At 53.2% G+C, this 25,658-nt stretch overlaps 2 protein-coding genes across 9 annotated transcripts; one reads left to right on the forward strand and one right to left on the reverse strand.

Annotated features, from left to right (window-relative positions):
* Positions 1-2,683: 2,683 nt before the first annotated feature.
* On the forward strand, positions 2,684-9,919 carry RPS9 (ribosomal protein S9). Of its 4 annotated transcripts, none has more exons than XM_063599636.1 (5): positions 2,684-3,204; positions 3,470-3,591; positions 3,797-3,919; positions 8,546-8,732; positions 8,823-9,919. In XM_063599636.1, exons 2-5 carry the CDS (start codon positions 3,495-3,497, stop codon positions 8,833-8,835), a joined length of 420 nt encoding a protein of 139 aa, XP_063455706.1. In that variant the 5' UTR covers positions 2,684-3,204; positions 3,470-3,494; the 3' UTR covers positions 8,836-9,919. The 4 variants fall into 4 exon arrangements, with proteins under 4 accessions (XP_063455706.1, XP_008953844.1, XP_008953845.1 ...); XM_008955596.3 differs by having other exon boundaries at positions 9,670-9,919; XM_008955597.3 differs by having other exon boundaries at positions 3,125-3,209; positions 9,670-9,919.
* Positions 9,920-17,241: 7,322 nt separating this feature from the next.
* On the reverse strand, positions 17,242-24,993 carry LOC100991256 (leukocyte immunoglobulin-like receptor subfamily B member 3). 5 transcript variants are annotated; one of them, XM_034946401.3, is made up of 13 exons: positions 24,864-24,985; positions 24,668-24,703; positions 24,200-24,484; positions 23,750-24,052; positions 23,005-23,301; positions 22,448-22,750; positions 22,090-22,140; positions 21,061-21,177; positions 20,695-20,770; positions 20,578-20,615; positions 20,294-20,346; positions 19,252-19,407; positions 17,242-19,172 (listed from the first exon to the last, which is right to left on the reverse strand). In XM_034946401.3, the coding sequence occupies exons 1-13, from the start codon at positions 24,895-24,897 to the stop codon at positions 19,026-19,028; spliced, it is 1,896 nt and encodes a 631-aa protein (XP_034802292.3). In that variant the 5' UTR covers positions 24,898-24,985; the 3' UTR covers positions 17,242-19,025. The 5 variants fall into 5 exon arrangements, 4 of the variants coding, with proteins under 4 accessions (XP_034802292.3, XP_034802291.3, XP_034802294.3 ...); XM_034946400.3 differs by having other exon boundaries at positions 19,252-19,410; XM_034946403.3 differs by lacking the exons at positions 20,578-20,615; positions 20,695-20,770.
* Positions 24,994-25,658: the final 665 nt, after the last annotated feature.

Below are 25,658 nucleotides of genomic sequence, written 5' to 3' on the forward strand. Positions count from 1 at the left end.
GAATTTTCTTAATATTTTCTTTTTTTTTTTTTTTGAGACGAAGTCTCGCTCTGTCACCCAAGCTGGAGTGCAGTGGCACGATCTTAGCTCACTGCAAGCTCCGCCTCCCGGGTTCACGCCATTCTCCTGCCTCAGCCTCCCCAGTAGTTGGGACTACAGGCGCCTGCCACCACGCCCGGCTAATTTTTTGTATTTTTAGTAGAGATGGGGTTTCACCATGTTAGCCAGGATGGTCTCGATCTCCTGACCTGGTGATCCGCCCGCCTTAGCCTCCCAAAGTGCTGGGATTACAGGCATGAGCCATCACGCCCGGCCAATATTTTCTTTTCTCTAGCTTAATTCATCATAGGAATACAGAATATAATACATATAGCGTATAAAATATGTGTTAATTGACTATGTTATTGGTAAGGCTTCCAGTCAACTACGAGTAATTTTTTTTTTAAATCCTGAGACAGTGTCTTGCTCTGCCAGCTGGGCTGGGGTGCAGGGGCATGATCTTAGTTCACTGCTGCCTCAACCTCCTTGACTCAAGCAGTCCTCCCACCACAGCCTCCCAAGTAGCTGGAACTACGGGCACACGCCACCACACCCAGTTAATTTTTCTGTTTTCTGTAGAGTCTGGGTTTTGCCGTGTTGCCCAGGCTGGTCTTGAACTCCTGGGCTCAAGTGCTCTGCCCATCTCAGCTTCCCAAATCCCACCTGGGGTTACAGGTGTGAACCACGGTGCCTGGCCTAGTAGTTAAGTTTTGGGGAAGTCAAAAGTTATATGCAGATTTTCTTTCTTTCTTTCTTTCTTTTTTTTTGAGGCAGTCTTGCTCTGTCGCCCAGGATGGAGTGCAGTGGTGCGATCTCGGCTCACTGCAATCTCCACGTCCTGGGTTCAAGCGATGCTCTTGCCTCAACCTCCTAAGTAGCTGGGATTACAGGCATCTGCCACCACGCCTGCCTAATTTTTGTATTTTTAGTAGAGACCAGGTTTTGTCATGTTGGCCAGGCTGGTCTCGAACTCCTGACCTCAGTTGATCCGCCGGCCTCGGCCTTCCACATAGTGCTGGGATTACAGGCGTGAGGCACCGCGCCCAGCCTATATGGAGGTTTTCGGCTGAGCTGGGGGTCAGTGCCCCTCGCCCCCAGACTGTACAGAGTCAGCTGTGTTAAGATATTAAGCACCTTCAGTACACAAGACTCTGTGCTGGTTTTCTTTTCTTTTCTTTTTTTTTTTTACTCTAAATCATCAAACCCTATGAGGAAAGTCCTGTTACTTTCTCCCATTTAGCACTCTTGAAGAGGCTAATTTGCCTAAGATCAAGAGCTCGTCAGTGACTGCTGAGGTTCAAACGCAGATCTTTTTTAAGACTTGAGAACCTACAGGTTCAACCACCATTATAAAACCATCTCTGTAATCACCAGGCACCCGGAATTTGTGGAGCTTGGACTTCATCCTGAAGGGAGTGAAAACTTATGGAAGTTTTTTCCTTCCACGTTTCCCCCTTCCAGATGAATAATATACGCGTGTTCAAGATACAAAAATGCATAAAATTTGGCCAGGCATGGTGGCTTACACCTGTAATCCCAGCACTTGGGGAGGCTGAGGCGAGTGGATCACTTGAGCCCAGGAGTTCAAGACCAGCCTGGGCAATATGGCAAAACCCCGTCTCAAAACAACAAAACAAACAAACAAAAAACCCGTAAAACTGAACAAGGTAGTTTGTAAGATATGGAAGTACAATGCAGATGACAATAATGACGATGGTAGCTACCACTAGGCGCTTTATTTATGCCAGACACTCTCCTCAACACTGGATAGACTCTCACTTAATCCTCACAAGCTTATGAGGTAGGCACTACCATCATTCGCCGTTTTACAGAGGAGGACGCTGAGGCACAGAGTGATTGAGAAACTTGTCGAAGGCACTGCAGCTGGCAAGTGGTGACGTGGCATTTGAATCCAGGCATCCGGATGGTGTGGATGCCGTGGAAGAGAAAGGGGCGGGTGGGACTGCTTCCTGAGGAGATAGTGACTGCCGAGGCAGCAGCGTAGGGAAGACAACTGAAGAACACGAGCTGTGGAGACAGACCATCGCATTCGGAGTGGAGAGATGGGTGTACAGACAGACAATAACCAGACTATATATAAAAAGAGAACTCTAGGTCACGCGCGGTGGCTCACACCTCTAATCCTAGCACTTTGGGAGGCTGAGGCGGGTGGATCACTTGAGGTCAGGCGTTGGAGACCAGGAGTTCAAAACCCCGTCTCTACTAAAAATATAAAAATTAGCCGGGCATGGTGGTGGGCGCCTGTAGTCCCAGCTTCTCGGGAGGCTGAGGCACGAGAATCGATTGAACCCGGGAAGCGGAGGTTGCAGTGAGCCGAGATCGCACCACTGCACTCCAGCCTGGGTGACAAGAGCGAAAAACTCCGTCTCAAAAATAAAATAAATTACTGATAATAATACTAATACCCCTTAAGTGGCTATTGATAATAATAGTACCATGGGGGGGGGGGGCAACTGCTCTGAGAGTGCTCTGTAAGTATGTATTGAAGATTGAGTAAATACATTTAAAATTCTTAGAACAGTATGTGGCACATAGCGTTCCAGAATGCCACATTATTGTTAGTGACAGAAATAATCTCGGCTGGGCGCGGTGGCTCACGCCTGTAATCCCAGCACTTTGGGGGGGCCACGGCGGGAGGCTCTCTCGAGGCCAGGAGTTCAAGACCAGCCTGGGCAACATGGCAAGACGCCGACTGTTAAAAAAAAAAAAAAAAAGCTACCCGGGTGTCGTGGCGTGTGCATGTAATCCCAGCTACTGGGGAGGAGGTGGGAGGATCGCTCGAGCCCGAGAGGTTGGTCGGGGCCGCAGTGAGCCGAAATCACACCACTGCACTCCAGCCTGGGCGACAGAGCGAGACCCTGTCTCAGAAAGAAAAAGAAAAACCACCGTCCAGGGGCGGAGAAGGAAGGTTCTCCCTACTTCTCAGGTTTCCACTCCCTGGCCGGAAAAAACCTAGTCCTCCCAGGTTAGCACGCCGCTCTAGCCCAGCCTCACGTCTCCACTGCTTCTCAGCCAGCCAACGCCTCTTCTGATTGGCTCTGACGTGCGTGGTGCGTGATAACGTCACGAGACGCCGGCGTTACTATAAGAGCGCAGCCGTGGCGCTTGCGCGCCTCTTTCTCAGTGACCGGCTGGTTTGCTCAGGTGAGGTGCGGTGGTGTGCTTTTTCTCTAGGGTTTGGGTTGGATGGTGGCCCGGGCCTTCCGAGTTTCCATGAGTAAGCTAAAGACGTTAGGAAACAGAGCAGGGTGGTTGAACGGGAGTGCAGCACGGTTGTGGGGGCAGATACTGACTATGAGAGCGTTGGAGGTTATTCTCGCGAGATCGGATCTGGGCTCCGCGAGGTTTTGGCGTAGTTGTGGGACTGCGCAGGCGCCGTCTGGAGCCCTTACGCTTCTCTCCCGCGCAGGCGCAGACGGGGAAGCGGAGCCAACATGCCAGTGGCCCGGAGCTGGGTTTGTCGCAAAACTTATGTGACCCCGCGGAGACCCTTCGAGAAATCTCGTCTCGACCAAGAGCTGAAGCTGATCGGTGAGTGGCCAAGGCTTCCGGGAAGTGGTTCGGCTTCCGGGAGGCGGTTAGCACGTGGATGAAGGCGCCCATGTACTCTATCTAGTCCGTCCCCTAAATTTGGTACTATTCGTGGTTTAGGAAGGTTTTGTGAATCCAAAGCTGCCAGTCTAGTTGTTGTGCCAGTACGTGGGACTACACTTGTCCACCCCCTTCTCCCCACCAGGCGAGTATGGGCTCCGGAACAAACGTGAGGTCTGGAGGGTCAAATTTACCCTGGCCAAGATCCGCAAGGCCGCCCGGGAACTGCTGACGCTTGATGAGAAGGACCCACGGCGTCTGTTCGAAGGTGCGTATGGGAGTCCACAGCAGAGGGATGGGGTGCAGGGCTTGTGAGGTTCATTCTCCCTTCTGTTGCCTCTGTTCCAGTGATGAGAGTTGTGTCATTGGATAAATGGAGCCAGCCTTTTAACTTTTAGTGGCACTTGTGGAGTAGGAAAAGTGTATCTGGATCAGTCTTTGCCCTGTTTCTTAGGTGTGTGGCTTTTTTGCCCAGTTACTGGACCTTCAGTTTAGTAATGACCAGAGATAAAGATAGGCCTGGCACACCTGGGCACCCGTCTATATCTTTATATGATGTCTCAAAACAATTCTGTTTATGTGGCCTGTTTGCTAGTGGATGAGAGTAGACTATGAAGTGGAATTTCTGGGCTAAGTGATGGTGATAACAGGGTTTGCACATTTGCTTGGTTTATTGTTTATTTAATTAAGTTTTCTCGTTTTATTTAGTTTTTTGAGACGGAGTCTTGCTCTGTCGCCCATGCTGGAGTGCTGTGGCGCAATTTCGGCTTACTGCAACCCCCGCCTCCTGGGTTCAAACAATTCTCCTATCTTAGCCTCCCAAGTAGCTGGGACTACAGACAGGCGCATGCCACCACACCTGGCTAATTTTACTTTTGAGACGGAGTCTCGCTCTATTGCCCATGCTGGAGTGTAGTTGTCGCAATCTTGGCTCACTGCAAACTCCGCCTCCAGAGTTCAAGCGATTCTCCTGTCTTAGCCTCCTAAGTAGCTGGAATCACAGGCATGGGCCACCAAGCCTGGCTAATTTTCTATTATTAGTGGAGATAGGTTTTCACCATGTTGTCCAGGCTGGTGCTTGTTTTATTAAGCTGGTCAAGGACATTTAGGTGGTATTTAGCAAAGGCCTGAACAGGAGAGAATCTGTAAAATGTCTCAGGGAACAGCATTTCAGGTGATGACTTTAGGAGGGCATGCAGATCACATAGACTTAGGCTTACTTTACTAATTGTGGTGAAATATACATTAACTTGAAAGTGTACCATCTTAACCATCTTGTTTTAAAATCTACTCTGAGATGCGGTGTTATTGGAGTGCTTTCTACAGCAGATTGGCATGACCAAGATTGGCATTAGTATATCCTGAGACGCTGCTTTTGCCTGAGTTTGGGTAGTCATGATTTATGGTGAAAAGCAGTCTCTACACCTGAGCCCTGACTGTTAGGCATGAGAGTGGTCATCCATGTTAGGCGTTGAGAAAGTCCTGGAGCATGTTTAGCCACAGATTGTCACAGTTTGTCCCAGGCTTGCAGATGTTAGAAGCTTTTTCTTTAAATAGGCACAGGATCTTGCAGTGTTGCCCAGGATGGTTTCCAACTCCTAACCTCAAGTGATCCTTCCACCTCAGCTTTCCATAGTGCTGGGGTTACAGGTGTAAGCCACCGCACCTGACCCTTTCATTCTTTTCGTCAATTTGTAGACCCCGTTGGCAATCTCATGAAAGTGCTGGAGATCCCTCCCCCATAGATACTGATGCTGGGTGGGAATTCATCCCAGGGTTCTGTGGGGAGTGGGCTACAGCTGGTTCTGGTTTTAGGGAGGACTTTCTGGACATAGATCCTAATTGCAATGAAACTTACAGTCATGTGAGAAAGCGGTGCAGGTGTCTGAGGGTTATTTGTGGTTTTCCAAGGCAGAAGTGAAAATTCCCAAGGGGTACACAGTTGTTCAGGTGAGTACGCTTTCTAGTAAATGAAGCCATCTAGCCTAGTCAGGGACAGGAAGGAGGAGCTTGGATGTTTGCTCTTTGGTGTAATCCTGCCTTGATTCAGATCCAGCCTTTCCCACTAAGATGTGTGACTAGCGAGATTCTGAGTCTCGTCTGTTAAGACTGAACAGCCGCCAACATTTGGCTGGCAGTTAATAATCAACAGATAGAGGCCAGGCGTGGTGGCTCATGCCTGTAATCCCAGCACTTTGGGAGACCGAGGTGGTCGGATCACTTGAGGTCAGGAGTTCGAGACCAGCCTGGCCAATGTGGTGAAATTCCATCTCTACGAAAAATACAAAAATTAGCCGAGCATGGTGGTGTGCCTATAATCCCAGCTACTCGGGAGGCTGAGGCAGGAGAATTGATTGAACTTGGGAGACGGAGATTGCAGTGAGCCAAGATCCGCGACACTGCACTGGGTGACAGCGAGACACAAAACAACACGAACTCCCCGCCCCCCCCCCCCCCAGCACAACTGTGAAGAAATGTAGGAGTCATATCCATTTTTCAGATAAGAAATGAAGGCATTGTAATACCTGACTGCCTTGTATGATGACAAGGACCTGTTTCCCACTGAGGTCCTCCCTGGTTTGCATTTTTAAAGCATTTTAAATTCTCTTGGTGCATTGGCCCAGCGGAGCCTCAGCAGTAGGACATGCTTTTGTTGAAGGTGTAAGGTTTATTGTGCTGTTGAAAACTATTGTCTTCATACTTAAAGGTTTTGCCTGTGGCTGACTCTCTTGTTCTTTTTCAGGAGATAGATGGTTTAATAAATGTGGGCCTGAGTGCAGTGGCTCATGCCTGTAATCCCAGCACTTTGGGAGGCCAAGGCAGGCGGATCACCTGAGGTCGGGAGTTTGAGACTAGCCTGACCAAAGTGGAGAAACCCCCTAGTCTCTACTGAAAAAATACAAAATTAGCGGGGCGTGGTGGTGCATACCTGTAATCCCAGGCTGAGGCAGGAGAATCCCGGGAGGCGGAGTTTGCAGTGAGCCGAGATCACGCCATTGCACTCCAGCCTGGGCAACAAGAGCGAAACTCTGTCTCAAAAATGATAATAAATGTGAAACATTTTTTAAAAATCATGCCTTTGTTTTGCCTAATGGTGACGATCTCACTTTGTCTCCCGGGCTGGAGCACAGTGGCATGGTCGTGGCTCACTGCAGCCTGGACCTCCTGTGCTTAAGTGATCCTCCTCAGCTCTAGTAGCTGGGACCACAATCCACCATGTACCACCATGCCCGGCTAATTTAGTTTTACTTTTTTGTTTGTTTTGGTACAAATGCGGTCTCACTATGTTGCCGAGGCTAGTTTCAAACTTCTGAACTCAACTGATCCTCCTGCCTCAGCCTCCCAAAATATTGGGTTTATAGGCCAGGCATAAGGGACTGTGCGTGGCTTAAGTTTCCATTTTCTAATGTAAAGACAAAAAGGCGTGAAGTGTCCAAAGAGGTAAATGATCCCAGACTCATTTTCATCACCTTTTGGACGTGTTTTTGTATTTTGATATTCAGGTGTTTAAATATCCTCTGAGGTTGAGTGTTAAAAAAGAACAAAAATTGAAGCCATAGTATGACATAGGATGCTGGAAATGCACACAGCTGGTGTTTCCATTTTGATTCCCTCTACCTGTAACTGCTCCCTACTGGGAAAACTTTGGGTCCTCACAAAGTGAGCTAGCTTTCTTTCAAACTTTGCTTGGAGGGTAACAGTGCCAGGAATATCAGAAGTGCCTGATGCATATGGATCTATTTATGAAAGCTTGCATGAATGGTTTGCTGTAACTAGTAAGAGCCACTTTTTATAAAAGTGCACATAAGGAAAAAAGGTTGAGGTGTTTACCCCAGTCAAGGGGCAGTTGATTTGCTGAACGCGTGTGGGATTATAGCGGTGAGCGGGAGCCTAGGGGATGGCGTTTGCCCCCAGGGCCCTGGGGCTGTGGGCAAGGGCAGTCCAGAGTATTAGCTAGAAGCCATGGCTTTAGACAGGGTAAGGAGCAAGCCATCCTGAGCCTGGGGTTGGAAGAAAGGTGTAGTAGCTGGCATCTGTTGGATATTTTATGCAGTGCATTCTTAGGTTATATACATACTAGATATATTTTTGGTGGAAAATTTCGTACAGAATAGTAAAATGAATGACATGTACTTAGCTGGAAAAACTCTAGTGTTAGAAATTACTTTTCTCTCCTTAAAAGGTGTAGATACTGCTATTTATGGCACGGAATGTGATTCAATCTCACATCTGATTAATCAGAAGAGCTTTCTGGGCTGAGGATATGAACTTTTCAGCACTGTGCTTTGTTACGGTGGTAGTAGCTTAATAGTAGCTGCATTTGGTCTTTTGCAGACTGAGTCCTTGTAAGGAGATGATTTCCTTTACTCTTGCTAAGAATGTGGAGCGAGGGATGTTATGCTCTCAGATGACAGCCATAGGGTAGTTTGGTTTTTTGTATTGTTTCGTTTTGTGACAGGGCCTCACTCTGTCGCCCAGGCTGGAGTGCAGTGGCCCCATCTCAGGTCACTGCAACCTCCGCCTCCTGGGTTCAAGCAGTTTTCCTTCCTCAGCCTCCTGAATAGCTGGGATTACAGGCAGTGCGCCAACGGCCTGGCTAATTTTTCGTAATCTTAGTGGAGACGGGCTTTCGCCATGTTGGCTGGGCTGGTCTCTCAAACTCCTGACCTCAAGTGATCCGTCTCGGACTCCCAAAGTGCTGGGATTACAGGTGTGAGCCACCACTCCCAGCCCGTAGGGTGGTTTTGACAGTGACATGGGTCACAGTGACTGGTGCTGTACTACTTGTGCCTCACCACCGCGGCATGGAGCTACCAAGAGGTGGAGCCAGGATTTGAACCCAAGAAGCCTGAGGTCAGAAGGCTGAATCAGTGTTTCCTCCCACTCTTCCCAGGCAATGCCCTGCTGCGGCGGCTGGTCCGCATTGGGGTGCTGGATGAGGGCAAGATGAAGCTGGATTACATCCTGGGCCTGAAGATAGAGGATTTCTTAGAGAGACGCCTGCAGACCCAGGTCTTCAAGCTGGGCTTGGCCAAGTCCATCCACCACGCTCGCGTGCTGATCCGCCAGCGCCATATCAGGTACCACCTCGGATGGGCACCTGAATCTTCCTCCACCTGCCCCTCTGATGGTTGCCCTCACTAAGCCTGCTGTCCCTATCTCCTATGCAGCCCTCGGAGGTGATGGGTGTGAATTCACCCAGAGGGTACAGATTCACCCTTGCACACAGCTCACCAGGGAGCTGGGGCAGCCTCATGCCCCAATAGCCCAGCGCAAGGGTCACTGCGGCTCTAGCCGTACACCTTGTGAAGGCCTCTGCCAGGCATGTGGGCAGCTGGACAGGTAACAGCTCTTGGTGTCCCCAGTGGAGGGAGAGAACTAGCCTCACCTCGCTTGGGTGGTGGGTTCAGCTGTCTCCTGGCTCGCTTGTGAAGTTGATTCCAGACCCCGATCCATGACTGCGTTCTGGGTACTCAGTGTGCCCTTTCTGTAATGTGGCACCATTGAGGGGGAGGAGCTGTACAGAAAGAGGGCAAGATGTTTGCGTTTAGAATCTTCGCCCCAGCCCTTCACTAACCCTGTGAGCCGTAGGCAGAGCCTTGTGTGTCAATGCTTTCGTCGGAGACGCGTAACCTCGGGTTGCTGTGTTATTGTGGGCATTGCTGCCGCACGTGGTAATACAGCTCAGTGTCAGGCGTGGGGTTAACAATATTTCAGACTCGGAACTTGGGGGCTCTTACACGGCCATCTCATTTGCTTTGTGGTCTTAGGTGGGATACTTTCGGATTTCTCCTATAAAATGGGGTTGAGAAAGTCATCTGAAGCATTTTTGGGGATTAAGGTGATACCCTAAAACCCCGAAGGGTGCCCGTAGGATCAGGTGCACCCTTCCTGCAGCACCTTGGTGTCTGCAGCCATGGCAGCCTCACGGGGTGGGTGGAGAGGAAAGAGTGGTGCCGTAGCTGGGGTTGGCGTCCGTTTCTCCTCCAGTCCACTTCACCTTGTCACCTCTTCCAGGGTCCGCAAGCAGGTGGTGAACATCCCATCCTTCATTGTCCGCCTGGATTCCCAGAAGCACATCGACTTCTCTCTGCGCTCTCCCTACGGGGGTGGCCGCCCGGGCCGCGTGAAGAGGAAGAATGCCAAGAAGGGCCAGGGTGGGGCTGGGGCTGGAGACGACGAGGAGGAGGATTAAGTCCACCTGTCCCTCCTGGGTTGCTGGATTGTCTCGTTTTCCTGCCAAATAAACAGGATCAGCGCTTTACAATTGGTGTGTGGGGGTCTCTCCTCTTTGACTCTTTCCCCGCTCTAAACATGCAGCCTTCCCTGGGAGGCTCACTCACTTCAGGGTGATACTTGGGAGTGCCTACCAGCTAGTGGTCCCTGGCCTCTCAGTACTATTCTACAGTAGTGAACACACATCTTTACCAGAAACTTCTGTCATCAGGGGAGAGACGAATGGTATTTTTGGAAAAAGTGTGTCAAAACCAGAAGGAAATTCCAAGTAAGCCGGCGTTTGCATATAGGGGTGGGAGGGAGCCAGTCATTGCTAGGCAGGGCAGGTGCTGAGTGGAGGTGGGGGCCTTCCCTGCCTGCTGGCCCTGGGACCCTGACCCCACCGGGCAAGAGACAGGTGGGACGGGAGCTGACCAGAGGCTGACAGGTTGCTGGGGAAGGTGAACTGTTGGTGATTGTTGTTGGGGAACACTTCACAGAATTTGCTTGCTAGTTTCAAAGCTTGTGATGCGGTTGATGTTGGGCAAGTTCCCAGTTTTGTCTTCACATGTAGGGGAAGTGGGTTAGCGTAGGAGAAGGGGCGTTGAGGGAAGTCTGTTCCTCCTCTCCGCGTTTGGTGCTTCTGTGGACTCATGGTCAAGAGGTTGGCAGGCTTCCGTTTTCTCAGCCTTGTTGATCATCTGTGTTGGGAAGGGGTTTGGTTTCTGAGGAAGTGAGAAACCTGAAATTGTGCAACCCCCTCAGGCTGCAGGCTGTAGTTGATTGGGTCCTTATCTGGAGGCCTTCAGGGTTTGAGGTCAGGGCAGGGACAGTTCTGGAACACAGCTAAGTTACTGTGAACCACGCGGAGAATCCCATTGCGGCTTACTCGAGCTAGGTGGTTGGCCCTCCCTTCCCTCAGCGTTGCTACTTGGGAAATGATGGTGGTCTTGTGTCCATGGGGCCAGCTGCTGCACCATCTGGGCTCACTGTGGTCTCCTTCCTTGGAGCGTGGGGTCTGGGTCTTGTCTGGGCTAGTGGATGGCCAGGGCAGCGGACTCACTGGCTCCTGGGAGCTTCCCTGGGAGGAAGAGACTGCAGTTGTCTCTGGTCTGAGAGGTGGTGGCTCACCTGGGTGTAGCTCACAATTGCGGAGCTCCACGGCAGCCTGGAGGGAGGGGAGAGTGGGAGTTGAGGTATGCGGTTCTGGGGAGAAGCCTGCGGGCTTGGAAAGGAAAAGGGTCTTCAGGGCTCTGTACAGAGGCAGCGAGCGGGGCAACAGAGGGAGACTCCATCTCAAGAATTTGTAGAGATGGAGTCTCAATGTGTTGCCCCGGCTGATCTAAAACCCTTGGCCTCACGCAATCCACCCGCCTCCCAAAGCACTAGGATGACAGGTGTGGGCCACAGTGCCTGGCCTGCGTGGGTCTGTTTAATCTCCGGGCCTCTTGCTCTCCCTTTCTTGGTGATCTCCTTGGACCACTTCCCCGTATCATTCTCTCCCTCGACCCTGAGCCCGGGGTCCTGAGCAGAGAACGGGATGGGGGCTGGGTAGGGGCCCCTCACTTGCAACCAGGATGTTGGGTGGGGGCGACAGGGGGCCGACCTTGGGCAGGAGGCATTGTGTCCACAGCAGCATCTGTGCTGGCCCCCAGGGGGGTGGCTCACATGGCCCAGGGGGACGTCCAGGAGGTGCTGCCCATCTAGGCGCTGGCGGGCTGGGAGCCCCTTGTCCTGGTCAATGCAGAGCTGTCAAAACCGGCCTCTGAGTGATGCTGAGGGGTCAGGCTGTCTGCAGAGAGCACCGGCGATCCCGGCTGTGCTGAGAGGGAGGGCTGAGGGCTGCCTGGACGCCCCTGAGACGAGGCGACTGGTATTTAGGGGATGCGTACTCTCTGGGGCCCGCTGGGGCCTGCAGGGAGAGCTCTCACCGGTCTCAACTCCATGCCTTCTGCCTTGTGCTTCTGGCCCAAGAGGTCGGGGTCACTGACCACCCCGTGTCCACCTAAGGCTTCCCTGGACACACAGCAGGGAGATGGGCAATGAGGGTGGGGTTGTGGCCCTGCCTGTCACGGTCCCCAGCAGTGCAGATGAATTAGACCATTGAGTCACAGAGCCTGGAGGGCAGATGGGTGTGCTGGTATAAGGAGCCCCGGGCTCTGTGTTACAGGTCATGTGTTCTCACCAGTGGCCTTGCAGGAGGGGAACAGCCCCTTCCCCAGGGCCTCGCTCTGCTCCCCCTGAAGGATGGGGCTGAGGGGACAGCAGGCTCTGGGGGCCTTTCAGACCACATTTGAGTCAAAATTTGACTTCCCCATACTCTGCCTGCTTCCACCTCACCCAACTCTCATCCAGGGGTGACCCTTGTTCTAGCACATGAGGCTGAGGCCAGAGAGGGCAGGGCCTTAGGACACAGCCCAGTCACTGTTCTAATTCCAGAGGCAAGCCCCTTCCATGTCCTGAGCTCTGTAATGTATCTTTTCTTTCATGAGCCTTGCGATCAGGCGATGTTTATTCAGTGGTTACCACATCCAGGCATGCTGCCAGGAGGGGGGGAGTCGTGGGTGAAGCTGATAGGATTCCTGCTGGACTCACGGAGCCTGGGTTAATGACACATTACCCATGTTTAGATAGGAGGTAATTCTGCTCCGGTTTCGACAAGTTGTAGGAAAGGAGGAAAACATGCTCATAGCAGGTGAGCAGCGTGCACCTGTCACGGGAGTGAGGGGTCCTTCTGGGGGATGGAGAGACCAAGACGTGAACAGTGAGTGTGGCACGCAGAGTGTCCTCCACCAGAAACAGTGTGGGCTGTTCTCAGACCTGAAAGTGAGCCAAAGGAAGCTGGGACCTCGTCATTCAGGGGACTTGTGCACCATGAAGATTTATTGGATGCTATGTTTAAGAAAATGGAAAATCCGGCCGGGCACGGTGGTTCACACCTGTAATCCCAGCACTTTGGGAGGCGGAGGTGGGTGGATTATGAGGTCAGGAGTTCGAGACCAGCCTGGCCAACATGGTGAAACCCCGTCTCTACTAAAGACACAAAAAATCAGCCAGGTGTGGTGGTGGAAGCCGAGTAGCCAGCTACTCGGGAGGCTGAGGCAGGAGAATCACTTGAACCCGGGAGGTGGAGGTTGCAGTGAGCCAAGATCGCGCCACAGCACTCCAGCCTAGGTGACAGAGTGAGACTCCATCTCAAAAAACAAACAAACAAAAAAAACAAAACGGGGAGTCTTTAGAAAGCACAGTAGAAACAGATGTCTGTTTTTACAAGCCCATCACTGCACAGAATGCAATATGGGAGGGTTTCACTAATGGTTAACCATAACCACACTCTAGCGTGAGCCCAGCCACTAGGCAATGTGCTGATAAGGATTCTAAGTGGTTTATGTGGACTCCTCATGACCTATGACACACATACGTTTACAGTGGAGTGGAACGAGGCAGGAGGGCTTGTCTTTGTCATAGTCTACGAGCTCTGCAGAGGTGTCAGCTACATCCGGATTGGCTCAGGGAGCGGCCGTCAGAAGACTTACACGTGTTTAATAACTGAGGTTGTGTGTATGTGGCAGGGGGTGGGTAACTGTGATGAGTTTGGTGTGGCACAGCCATAGCCTGTGAAGCTGGAAAGTGTATCAGGTTTGGTCATCAACAGGCTTGAACATGAGGTACAGGAACGTGCATCTTATTTTTGGAAGATGGAGCCCCGTTGGAGGAATTTGAGCAGTGGAGGGTCACAGCCAGGTAAGATGGTCAGAAGAGGCCTCGGAAGTGATGAGAGGGATGGACTGGAGTAGGGATGGGAGCCAGTAGGGGGCCAGGAGGGAGGTTGGTGCAGTGCACAGACAGGGCGTCCTCGGTCTCCAGCTGAGCTTAGACTGTAGGGATGGACCAGCGGACACGGGTGGAGCCGGGTGAGGAGGGATGTGGGCAGAGAGGTTTGGATTTGTTCACTGTGTGTGAAGCAGAAGAGTGTGAGGAGCTTTTCCACTCTCTGCCTTGGTTGATGGGAGGAACCAGTGGGGCTGCCGCAGGACAGACGACCCGAGTGGGAGAAGGAGGCTTGGGGAGATGTTTCTAAGACTTAACTTGCTCACAGAGGGAAGCACAAGCTTCCTTCGAGCCTGGGCTTTGTTTTCCCAAACAGGTCCCTTCACTGACTTTCTTTTTTGAGACGGACTCTCGCTCCGTCGCCCAGGCTGGAGTGCAGTGGCGCGATCTCGGCTCACTGCAAGCTCTGCCTCCCAGGTTCACGCCATTCTCCTGTCTCAGCCTCCCGAGTAGTTGGGACTACAGGCGCCCGCCACCACGCCTGGCTAATCTTTTGTACTTTTAGTAGAGACGGGGTTTCACCGTGTTAGCCAGGATGGTCTCGATCTCCTGACCTCGTGATCCACCCGCCTCGGCCTCCCAAAGTGCTGGGATTACAGGCGTGAGCCACCGCGCCCAGCCAACTTTCCTGTTAATGAGTAGCACTCTTTTTTCTTTCTTTTCTTTCCTTTTTTTTTTTTTTTTTTTTTTTAAGACACGGTCTTGCTCTGTTTCCCAGTCTGGAGTGCAGTGGCGTGACCTCAGCTCACTACAACCTCCACCTCCTGGGTTCAGGTGATTGTCCTGCTTCAGCCTCCCAAGTGGCTGGATTACAGGCACGTGCCATCACGCCTGGCTAATTTTTGTATTTTTAGTAGAGACAGAGTTTCATCATGTTGGCCAGGCTGTTCTCGAACTCCTGACCTTAAATCATCCTCTTGCCTTGGCTCCCCAAAGTGTTAGGATTACAGGCATGAGCCATCATGCTTGGCCTCTTTTTTCTTTTTCTTTTTTTTTGTTTTTGTTTTTGAGACAGAGTCTTGCTCTGTCACCCAGGCTGGAGTGCAGTGGCGTGATCTCAGTTCACAGCAGCCTCCACCTCCCAGGTGCCAGCGATTCTCCTGCCTCAATCTCCCAGTTAGCTGGGATTACAGATGCGTGCCACCATATCCAGTTAAATTTTGTATTTTTTAGTAAAGACAGAGTTTTACCATGTTGGCCAGGCTGGTCTTGAACTCCTGACCTCAGGTGATCCGCCCGCTTCAGCCTCCCAAAGCGTTGGGATTACGGGCATGAGCCACCATGCTCGGCCTCTTTTTTCTTTGCTTAAAAGATGAGGCCTGTTGCCCAGGCTGGAGTGCAGTGGCACTATCATAGCTCACTGCAGCCTTGACATCGTGGCTCAGGTGATCCTCCCGCCTCAGGCTCCCGAGTGGCTGGGACTACAGACATGCACCTCCACAGCCACTACTTATTTTTGTAGCGATGTCTATCAGCTGGTGAATAGAGAAAGTGTGGTATATCCTTACAACAAAATATTATTCAACCGTAGAAAGGAATGAAGTACTCATACATGCTACATGTGTGAACCTTGATAATATACTAGATAAAAGCAGTCAGGAAAAAAAGGTCACATATGACGTTATTTCATTTATAAGAAGTATCCAGCCTGGGTGTGGTGGCTCATGCCTGTAATCCAGCACTTTGGGAGGCCAAGGCAGGTGGATTGCCTGAGTTTAGGAGTTTGAGACCAGCCTGGGCAACATGGTGAAATACCATCTCTACCAAAAATACAAAAAATTCACCCGGCATGGTGGCATGTGCCTGTGATCCCAGCTACTTGGGAGGCTCAGGTGGCAGGATCGCTTGAGTCTGGGAGGCAGAGGTTACAGTGAGCCGAGATCACACCACTGCTCCAACCTGGGTGACAGAGTGAGTCCCTGTCTCAAAAAAAAAAAAAAAAGGTATTCAAAGAAGGCCAATCGATAGAGGCAGAAAGTAGGTTAATTGTTGCATGGGATTAGGTGGGAGTGATTGCTTGATGTAAACTCGGTTTCCTTCTTGGTATGATAAAAATGTTTCGGAATGAGATAGAGGTGATGCTTACACCATATTGTGAATTTACTAAATGCCACAAAATAGTGTTGTATCTCAATAAAAATATATTTGTTGGGCCGGGTGCGGTGGCTCACGCCTATAATCCCAGCACTTTGGGAGGCAGGCGGATCACGAGGTCAGGAGTTCAAGACCAGCCTGGCCAGCATGGTGAAACCCTGTCTCTACTAAAAATACAAAACTTAGCCAGGCGTGGTGGCATGTGTCTGTAATCCCAGCTACTCGGGAGGCTGAGGTAGAACGGAGCGAGACTCCATCTAAAAAAAAATATATATATATATGTAAATATATATATGTTGGGCATAGTGGTGCACACATGTAGTCCCAGCTACTTGGGAGGCTGAGGCAGGAGAACCACTTGAACCTGGGAAGCGGAGGTTGCAGTGAGCCGAGACTGCACCATTGCACTCCTGCCTGGGCAAAAAGAGTGAAACTCCATCTCGAAAAAAAAAAAACCACACACACACACGTAGATAAAATCAAATATTCTGTATGCCATAAATATGTACAATTATTATTTGTCAATTAAAAACTCTTAAGCTGGGCACAGTGGCTCATGCCTGTAATCCCAACACTTTGGGAGGCGGAGATGGGAGGCTCTTGAGCCCACAAGTTTGAGGCCAGTTTGGGCAACATCGTGAGACCCCATTGCTACAAAAAAATTTAAAATATATTTTTAAAAAACTCTAATACAGTAGTCCCCCTTTATCTGTAATTTTCTTTCTGTGTTTTCAGTTACCTGGTGGTCAACCATGGTCCAAAAATATTAAATAGAAAAGTTAAGGAATCATAAGTTTTTGACAAATCAAAACTAAAAATATTTCCAAAAAACCTAGAATACGCAGGAAAGGGGAAACAACACACAGCAGAGGAGACAAACAAAAAGGCACACCTGAACACAGTCATGCACCGCATAACGATGTTTCGCTCCACTACACATTTCATATGTGATGGTATAGCCTATGTATGCAGTAGGTTATACCACGTAGGTTTGTGTAAGTAGACTCTATGATGTTCACACGACGGTGAATTTTTTTTTCTTTTTTTTGAGATGGAGTCTCATTCTGTCTCCCAGGCTGGAGTGAAATGGCACGATTTTGGCTCACTGCAACCTCCGCCTCCCAGGTTCAAGCGATTCTCCTGCCTCAGCTTCCCAAGTAGCTGGGATTACAGGCATGCACCACGATGCCCGGCTAATTTTTGTATTTTTAGTAGAGACAGGGTTTCACCATGTTGAGCAGGCTGGTCTCGAATTCCCGACCTCTGGTGATCCACCCATCTTGGCCTCCCAAAGTTCTGGGATTACAGGCGTGAGCCACCACACCTGGCCAAAATTTTTTAATGATGGCTTTCTCAGAACATATCCCTATCATTAAGTGACATACGATTGTAATGTCATCAGTGATTACATTAAATATAAGTGATCAAAAAGAGATTACAAGATTGGAATTTTTTTTTTTTTTTTTTTTTTTTATTTTATTTTTTATTGATCATTCTTGGGTGTTTCTCGCCGAGGGGGATTTGGCAGGGTCACAGGACAATAGTGGAGGGAAGGTCAGCAGATAAACAAGTGAACAAAGTTCTCTGGTTTTCCGAGGCAGAGGACCCTGCGGCCTTCCGCAGTGTTTGTGTCCCTGGGTACTTGAGATTAGGGAGTGGTGATGACTCTTAACGAACATGCTGCCTTCAAGCATCTGTTTAACAAAGCACATCTTGCACCGCCCTTAATCCATTCAACCCTGAGTGGATACAGCTGGAATTTTTTTTTTTTTTGAGACAGAGTCTTGCTCTGTTGCCCAGGCTGTAGTGCAGTGGTGTGATCTCGGTTCACTGCAACCTCTGCCTCCTGGGTTCAAGCAGTTCTCTGCCTCAGCCTCCCTAGTAGCTGGGATTACAGGTGCCTGCCACCACACCTGGCCAATTTTTGTATTTTATTAGAGACGGGGTTTCACCATCTTGGCCAGGCTAGTCTTGAACTCCTGACCTTGTGATCCACCCGCCTTGGCCTCCCAAAGTGCTGGGATTACAGGCATGAACCCCCACGCCTGGCCTGTTGTTTATATTTTATCACATTAAAAAAGCAGGATGAAAAATGTATTATGCAAACACTAATCAACAGATAATTTCACTGGCTTGTTAGTTGTTTTGTTTTTTTGAGACAGGGTCTCGTCCAGGCTGAAGTGCTGTGGTGCGATCTCAGCTCATTGCAGCCTCGACCTCCTGTACCCAAGTGATCCTCCCACCTCAGCCTCTCAAGTAGCTGGGACTACAGGTGTGTGCCACCACGCCAGACCGGTTTTATTTTTTGTAGAGATGGGGCCTCACAATGCTGCTCCGACTGACTCGAACTCCTGAGCTCAAGCCACCCTCCCCACTTGCCCTCCCAAAGTATTGGGATTACAGGTGTGAGCCACTGCACCTGGTTATGCTTCTTTTTTATTATTTTTCTTTCTTTCTTTTTTTTTTTCGAGACGGAATCTCACTCTGTCGCCCAGGCTGGAGTGCAGTGGTGCGATCTCAGCTCACTGCAAGCTCTGCCTCCCGGGCTCACGCCATTCTCCTGCCTCAACCTCCTGAGTAGCTGGGACTATAGGCACCCGCCACCACGCCCGGCTAATTTTTTTGTATTTTTAGTAGAGACGGGGTTTCACCATGTTAGCCAGGATGGTCTCGATCTCCTGACCTCGTGATCCGCCCGCATCAGCCTCCCAAAGTGCTGAGATTATAGGCATGAGCCACCGCGCCCGGCCTATTTATGCTTCTTAATTTTCCGATGTCGTAAGTTCGATGTATAATATTTACATTATCATTCAGTTTAAAACATTCACTCTTTTTTTTTTAGAGACAAGGTCTCGCTCTGTCACACAGGCTGGAGTGCAGTGGCACAGTCATAGCTCACTGCAGCCTCAGCAGCCTTAACTTCTTGTGTTCAAGGAATCCTCCCCACTCAGCCTCCTGAGTACCGCACCCAGCCTTTACGTCTGTTTTTGTTTTTTTTTTGTTGTTGTTATTAACTCATTGATTGTTGAGAAGTCTGTTGCTTTATTTCCAAAATGGGACGATATTAGTCATCTTTGAGTCAGGTGAGTCCCAAAGTTCCCAGCGTCTCCTCATGGTCTGTGTTAGGGGTCCAGGCTGGCTGGGGTTCACTGGTGTCCACTGGGGGCAGCTCCCGTGCCTTCAGCAGTCCTGAGTCTCCTTCTGCTGAGTGTGGGGTCTGCGTACCCCCCGGGCTAGTGGATGGCCAGGGTGGCGTAGATGCTGGGCTCAGCTGGAGGTTCCCCTTCCTGGGATGCAGGAGGCTCAGTTGCCTTCTGTCTGAGGGTCAAGCTGTTCAGCTGGGCATAGGTCACATCCTGGGGGGCTTCAGATGCAGCAGCCTGCAGCGGGGGAGAGTGAGAGGGAAGGAACGTGGTGGGGGTCGGGGAGGCCTGGGGGTCTGGAGAGGAAAGGACTCACCTCAGTGTCCATCTGCCTGTCCTCTTCCGCCTGTCTGTCCTTTGTGTCCAGGAATTCTTCGGACAGTGGGGAGGGAGGAGAGGCCATTTCTCTCCTAGGTCTGGAGTGTTTCACCTTGGCATACGTCACTGCCTGGGGGTCTTCATCACGTGGGCTCTGCTGGAGAGAGACAGTGGTGGGGGGTGTCCTTGAATCCCCCTGACCCCCTGGAGTCAATTTTCCCCACTGTTCCCGGGGTGATCCGATTACATCCCTTTCCTGATGGAATCTCAGGGATGCCCTAAGGCCGTGGAGGGTCTGGCCGCTCCCTCCCTGTGGTTCTGGCCTCTGCTCCTCACTCTGACCTTGCCCATTTGGCTGCAGCCTCACGGGCCTTCCTGCAAGAGCTCGCTGCTGCCTCGGGGCCTTTGCACGGCTGTTTCCTCTGCCTGCAGGGGCTCGTCCATTAGAGGATCGTGTGGCCCCCTCCGTCCAGGCGTCTCAGATGACAGCTGAGCAGACAGCCCTCTCCTTCCATTCAGACTGGCCCCACTGCCCCACACTCTCTGCCCTTTCCCTGGTTTATGTTCCTTACAGCACGTTGCACTCCTGGACACGGCGCATTTATTTGCATTTTGTCTCCCACCATGAGGTGAGCTCAGGAGGCGGGGGCGGCTTTGCTCTCTGCTGTGTCTGCAGCTCCCACAGGGAGCCCCATCCACAGTGAGCTCCCTGGGAACACTCGCTGGATGAATGAATGAAGAGGAGCCCGGGGGACCGGGGTGGTTCATTTATTCCTCATCCTCCTGATGGCTGGGGAGCGCTCTAACAACCAGACGGCCAAACAGAGGATGAGGAGCAGGAAGGGGACCCGGGAGGAGGCCCACGAGGTCCCAGGACAGCAGGAGAGAGTGAGGTCGCAGCAGGCGGGAGGCAGCGTGCTGGACAAGGAGGGGTCCACTGTGACGATGCTGAGAGCCGGGGGAAGGAGGACAGAGAAGTCCTGCAGGATTAGATCTGGCACCAGGAGGCCTTTGGTGCCCGGGACGGGGCGGGATCTCACCTGACTGTCCAGCTCCACCCCGTCCTCAGACTGTGTGTCCTTCATGGCAGCATCTGCTGGGGCAGAGCAAGGGGTTCGTCTCCTGGTTCTCTGAGACCTCTCAGTCCTGCTGGCCCCTGCCCTGCTCCCAGATGGGGCCACCGAGATGCAGGGAGGTCCCACAGTGTGGGGCGAGACCATCTTCCACGGAGCCCCAGACCCTTCCCAGCCCCTCCCTGTTGCTACTGAAATTTTGGGACTCCTGTCTCTCCAGCACCCCCATTTGTCCCCTCTCTTCCTCTTACAGAGGTTTTCTTCCTGGACGTCAGCAGCTGGGCTGGACCTGGAGGAGGACATGGGAGTGTGAGGGGCAGTGTATGGGCTGCGGTGGGTGGGAGTCTGTGGTCTTTGGGCAGAATTACCTCCTCAGCAGGCCCCTGTCCTTGGGCTCTGTCTCCGCAGCCCCTGCAGGACGCTGGAAATCAGTCTTTCTCTGGTCTGGGTGAAGATGGACAGAGTCTCAGCCCTGGGAACATTAGAACTCCCATTCTACACATGCAACTTGAGGGAAAGAAGGAAAACTAAAAATATTCCTGCATGGATGTTCCAAATATTTTATGAGATAGAAAAAAACTCCCATGAATACTGAAGTTTGTAAATGCGTATTGAAATTACGTGCCCCTGGAACCGGTTTTCTAAACTGACACCCCTGTGTGTTTGGGTTCCCTCTGGCTGGTGCCCTGAGCCCACCCTCGGTCGGCCCATGGGTCCCCCGCTTCCCTACTCACCAAATGTCCTGTGTTTGCTGTGACGCTGACGTCGGAGGAGGAGGAAGAGGAGGAGGAAGAGCAGCAGGACGAAGGCCACCGAGACCCCAATCAAAACCTCCAGGTATCTTCCCAGACCTTGACATGAGGACGTCAGGAGTGGGAATGACGTCACTGATGTGAGCACCTACTGTGTGCAGGCGCGAGCCGGGTCTTTCCTTCGTGACCTCCAACCCTCACGAGCAGTCGTGCAACATGGAATTGCCACCCGTACAACCCATTTCACAGATGCACAAACTGAGGCTCAGAGAGGGGAATCGCCTGCCCCGGGCCCCCAGCGAGGAAGCGGCAGAGCTGGGAAGGGAGCCCGGGAGTCTGACCTGCAGCCCTTGTTCCTGCACCAGAGCCGAGACCCGGAGCTGCAGGCAAAGAGCCTGACCATCCTGAACCACGGCCCTGCTCCCCTCCCCTGCCCCAGGTCACCGTCACTACTGCAGGTGGGACAGGACAGGCCCCTGCGGAATCGGGTCTGGGAGGTTCCCTGGGAGGCCTCCTCTCCCAGAAGGTCACAGCTGGGAGTCAGAGCTGAAAGGAACTTTCCCACCTGCAGGCCTCTCTCCTTTACACTTGGAGAAACTGAGGCCCAGGCGGGGAGGGGCCTGTCCACGTCGCCACCTCCAGAGGAGCCTGAACCTAGGACAGAACTCACCCCTGCCTCCCCTGGACCCTGCCCACCTCCCACTCAGAGCCCCTCACTCACCACTCTGGGGGCCTGACCCTGGGGGGTTAAGGGACTGGTCCTCAGGACCTCCTCGGTCAGGAAGGGGAGATGAGGGCTAGGGCTGTCTTGACCCCCACATCAGCCCGGCTCCTTCTCCCCCAGGCTGGGCCGCAACATCTCCCTCTGCCTCGACCCCCCGCCCTTCACCAGCCCAGCCTCAGAGCCCCTGGGACACAAGCCCATCCTTGAAGGGAGGGGAATGGGATCCTTAGGGAGACTCAGACTGCCCTGGGGGAGGCCGCGCTCCCCACGAGGCCTCAGTGACTCACCAGGTGTGGAGGGCGGCCCTGTGGGTGGGAGGCTGGAGCCTCCAGAGGGTCCTGGAAGGAGCACGGGAGGCGGGTGAGGGGCGGGGGCCGTCCATGGAGTGCACCCTTCCACTCCCACTCTCCTGCTTCCGCCCAGTGGATTCCCTGGAACCATTTCTCTGCCCACCTGGTGCCTTCTGCATGCCAGGCAGGGGAGAAGGTGTGGCCATGCCTAGGAGAACCCCTGCTGGCCTCCTCCCCTCTGAGGGCTGGGTGCCCTCTGGCTAAGCCTCCCTCACTCCATCCCAGCTGAGGTCTCCTGGGGCCTGGGCTTGAGCTGAGCCTTTGAGCTCAGAGAGGACGGGGTCGGGGCCCTCACCTGAGACCATGAGTTGCAGGGTATCACTGGGGAAAGACAGCAGGTGGGGGTTGGAGCTGCGTGAGCCGTAGCACCTGTAGGTCCCCGCGTGGGCTGAGGTCACAGGACTCACGGGGAATTCAGCCTGGTACTTATGAGCTCGGTACTTTGATCTCAGATGCAGCGGGGGATGGGCTGCCCCCTCTTTGGTCAGAAGGAAAGTGTCGAACTGCCCCTGTGACTGACACAGCAGGGTCACGTTCTCTCCTGAGGCCACCGTGGGGCCCGGCTGCACCGAGAGGGAGACTCTGTCATAGAACTGTCCTGGAGAGAAGAAGGATGGTTGAGGGGCTGCCCCACCTTGCTCTGAGCTGACACCTCCCCAGGCCTCTCCCTGGGACCCTCAGTGTCTCTGTCTCTGTTTTCTCTGAGTCTCCCCTCCCCGCCCATCCCCTGTCTCTCTCTGTCTCTCCCTCCCTTGGGACCCCCACCCCTCATCCTGGCCATCACCACCTGGGCTCCCCCGGCAGGGCCTGTGCAGAGCCTGGGTCTCTGACTGAACCCGCTGGGCTCCTCACCTGCGATCAGGATGTCCAGGGGGTCGCTGGGGGCCGACCACTCGGAGGAGAGTTTGTGTGCACCATAGCATCTGTACTGGCCCACGTAGGAGCGGCTCACAGGGCCCAGGGTGAAGTTGGCCTGGGAGAGCCCAGCCTGGGGCTGCCGGCCAGGGCGCTGGAGGAAGTCACGTTCCCCCTCCTTGTACAGAACAAATCTGTCGTAGCCGACATCAGAGCCACACTGGAGGGTCAGCGTCTCCCCAAGGGCCAGGACAGGGCCCCGCAGCGTCAGGAGGGAGGGCTTCCTAGACACGCCTGGAGGGAAAGAGGAGCCAGGACTGAGAGGGCTGGTTCCTCCCACGCCCCTTCCTTCTCCTGTCCTGGCCCTGCAGGTCTCACTGTCTCTCACGCTCTGAGTCTCTGACCCCAGGGTCTCCTTCTCACCCGGGGCTGTCTTGGAGTCATTTCAGAGGAGTGGGGTCTCTCTAGTCCTGGCCACTGTGCCTGATCTTTCCTCCTCTCCTTGAGAGCCGGGACCTCACAGCAAACACACCGATGCCTTCCTGAGTCCTCCCCTTCCAGCTGAGGGTGGCCGAGGGCTCCTCCTCCCATGTCAGAGCCTCCCCATGGGGTCTCCCTCACGCCTTCAGCCCGTCCATCAACACATCACTCTGGGTCCTTTCCAGATTCAGTCACGAGCCAAACTCCCCACAACCTGTCAGCTGCCCCGAAAGTGTGTTAGAGAAGGCCGTGGCTCCCTCACCTGAGGGCAGAATCTCCAGGGGGTCACTGGGGTGGGACCACACCTGGGGGGTGTTCGTATAATAGTAATAGCATGTGAACGTCCACCTGTGGCTGGGGGTCACGGGGCCCACAGGGAACAGGGCCTGGAACCCCCCACTGTGGAGCTGCTGTGAGTCCAGGGTCTGGGGGAGCTGGTGTTCTCCTTCCTTCATCAGAACAAAATGGTCATATCCCTTCTGTGAGCCACATCGGAGGGTCACGTTCCCTCCTGAGGCCACCACAGGGCTGGGCAGGGTGGAGAGGGTGGGTTTGCTGTAGAATCCTAGGAGAGAAGGAGGCACCGTGTTAAATGGGGCTCAGACCTCCCGCGTCATCCCCAGGGCTGGGTTGTGAGAGGGAGACACCCCTGAGAGCCGACCCCCTTCCTGAGGGCAGAGCCTGGGGCTGGGACCCCAGAGTGTCCTCTCACCTGTCACCACCAGCTCCAGGGGGTCGCTGGGCTCTGACCAGCCTGCAGGGCTGCGATAGTAACAGCGGTATCTCCCTGCATGGTGCTCTGTCATGGATGGGATGGAGAATCTGGCCTTGTTCTTGGGCTCCATTGGGTTCTGTGTGTCGTGTGGTTCTGGGCTTCCCTCTTTATACAGACGGTACTCCTGGGCCTCCAGGTTCCCCTGACACCAGATGGTCACGGGGCTCTCCCGGATGATCACAGAGCCTGGCTCAGCCCAGAGGGTGGGTTTGGGGAGGGGCCCTGGAAGGAAATCAGAGGCTGGATCCCAAGACGTCCCCACACTCAGATCCCAGCTCCCAGCCCCAGGACCTCCTGTCATCCCCATCAGTCACCCAGAACTGCTGTCTCCTCCCCCAGCTGCCCATGGGTGGCCCCTTGTCCCAGTGAGGAGTAGGGACCTGGGACAGCTGGGGACAGACTCACCTGCCTGCACGTGGGTCCTGGGGCCCAGACTCAGCCCTGGAAGAGAGTTCCCTGTGAGGCATTTGCCCTGAAGCCTGAGCAAGTCCCCACCCTGGTGCCTCCTGAGCTTTTGAGGTCTCCTGATGGACCAGGGCTTGTGTGTGGGGTGGGGTCCCTCCAAGACTCGGATCTCCCCCTCCCCATCTTGAAATCTCACCAAGGCAGAGCAGGGCTGTGAGGGCGGGGGTCATGGCGTCTCCTCCCGGTGACCCTGCACTCTGCAGAGGGATGAGCCCTCAGTGCTGGCAGGACAGAGAGACACACAGGGTGTGGCTGCTGGGAGGCTGGGTCCTTCTTGTCATGGGGTTGTCTCATCCGCAGCCCACAGGAAGGGGAACTGCCCTCCCCAGGAGCCTGGCTCTCATTTCCCCAGGGCTGAAGTGGGGGCGCGCACCAGGCTCTCTGCAGGCATTTCAGAGAGAAATGGGGTCTCCCTGTCCCCGGGCCACTGTCTGCCTGATTTATCTTTATCTCACTGAGGATGGGGACACAGCCGCAAATAGACCTGGTGCCTTCCTGAGTCAGCCCCTTTCAGGCGAGGGTGACCGTGGGCTCCTCCTTCCTCTCGGAGCCTCCCCATGGGGTCTCCCTCCCTCCTTCAGCTCGTCCATCAGCTCAGCGTTGCAGGGTCCTTACCATGGCGGTCGTCTCTCCAGCCCCGGAGGTGCTTCAGGGAAGACCCAGGTCCACGCTACAGGTAGACTCAGATCAGCAGAGACGCACCTGACACGTGGCTGTGCAGCCCAGGTTGAGCTGCGTGTGGCAGTGAGCACAGAGGAGAAATGCAGGGTCTACCGTGGTGGCTCATGCCTGGAATCCCAGCATTTCAGGAGGCTGTGGCAGGAGGTGGGCTTGAGGCCAGGAGCTTCAGACAGTCCTGGACAACATACTTTGACCCTTTCTCTACAGAAAAGAAAAAAGTGAGCTGGGCATGGAGGCTCATGCCTGTGGT

The sequence above is a fragment of the Pan paniscus genome, chromosome 20, assembly GCF_029289425.2.
Source record: "Pan paniscus chromosome 20, NHGRI_mPanPan1-v2.0_pri, whole genome shotgun sequence".
Classification (NCBI taxonomy): domain Eukaryota; kingdom Metazoa; phylum Chordata; class Mammalia; order Primates; family Hominidae; genus Pan; species Pan paniscus.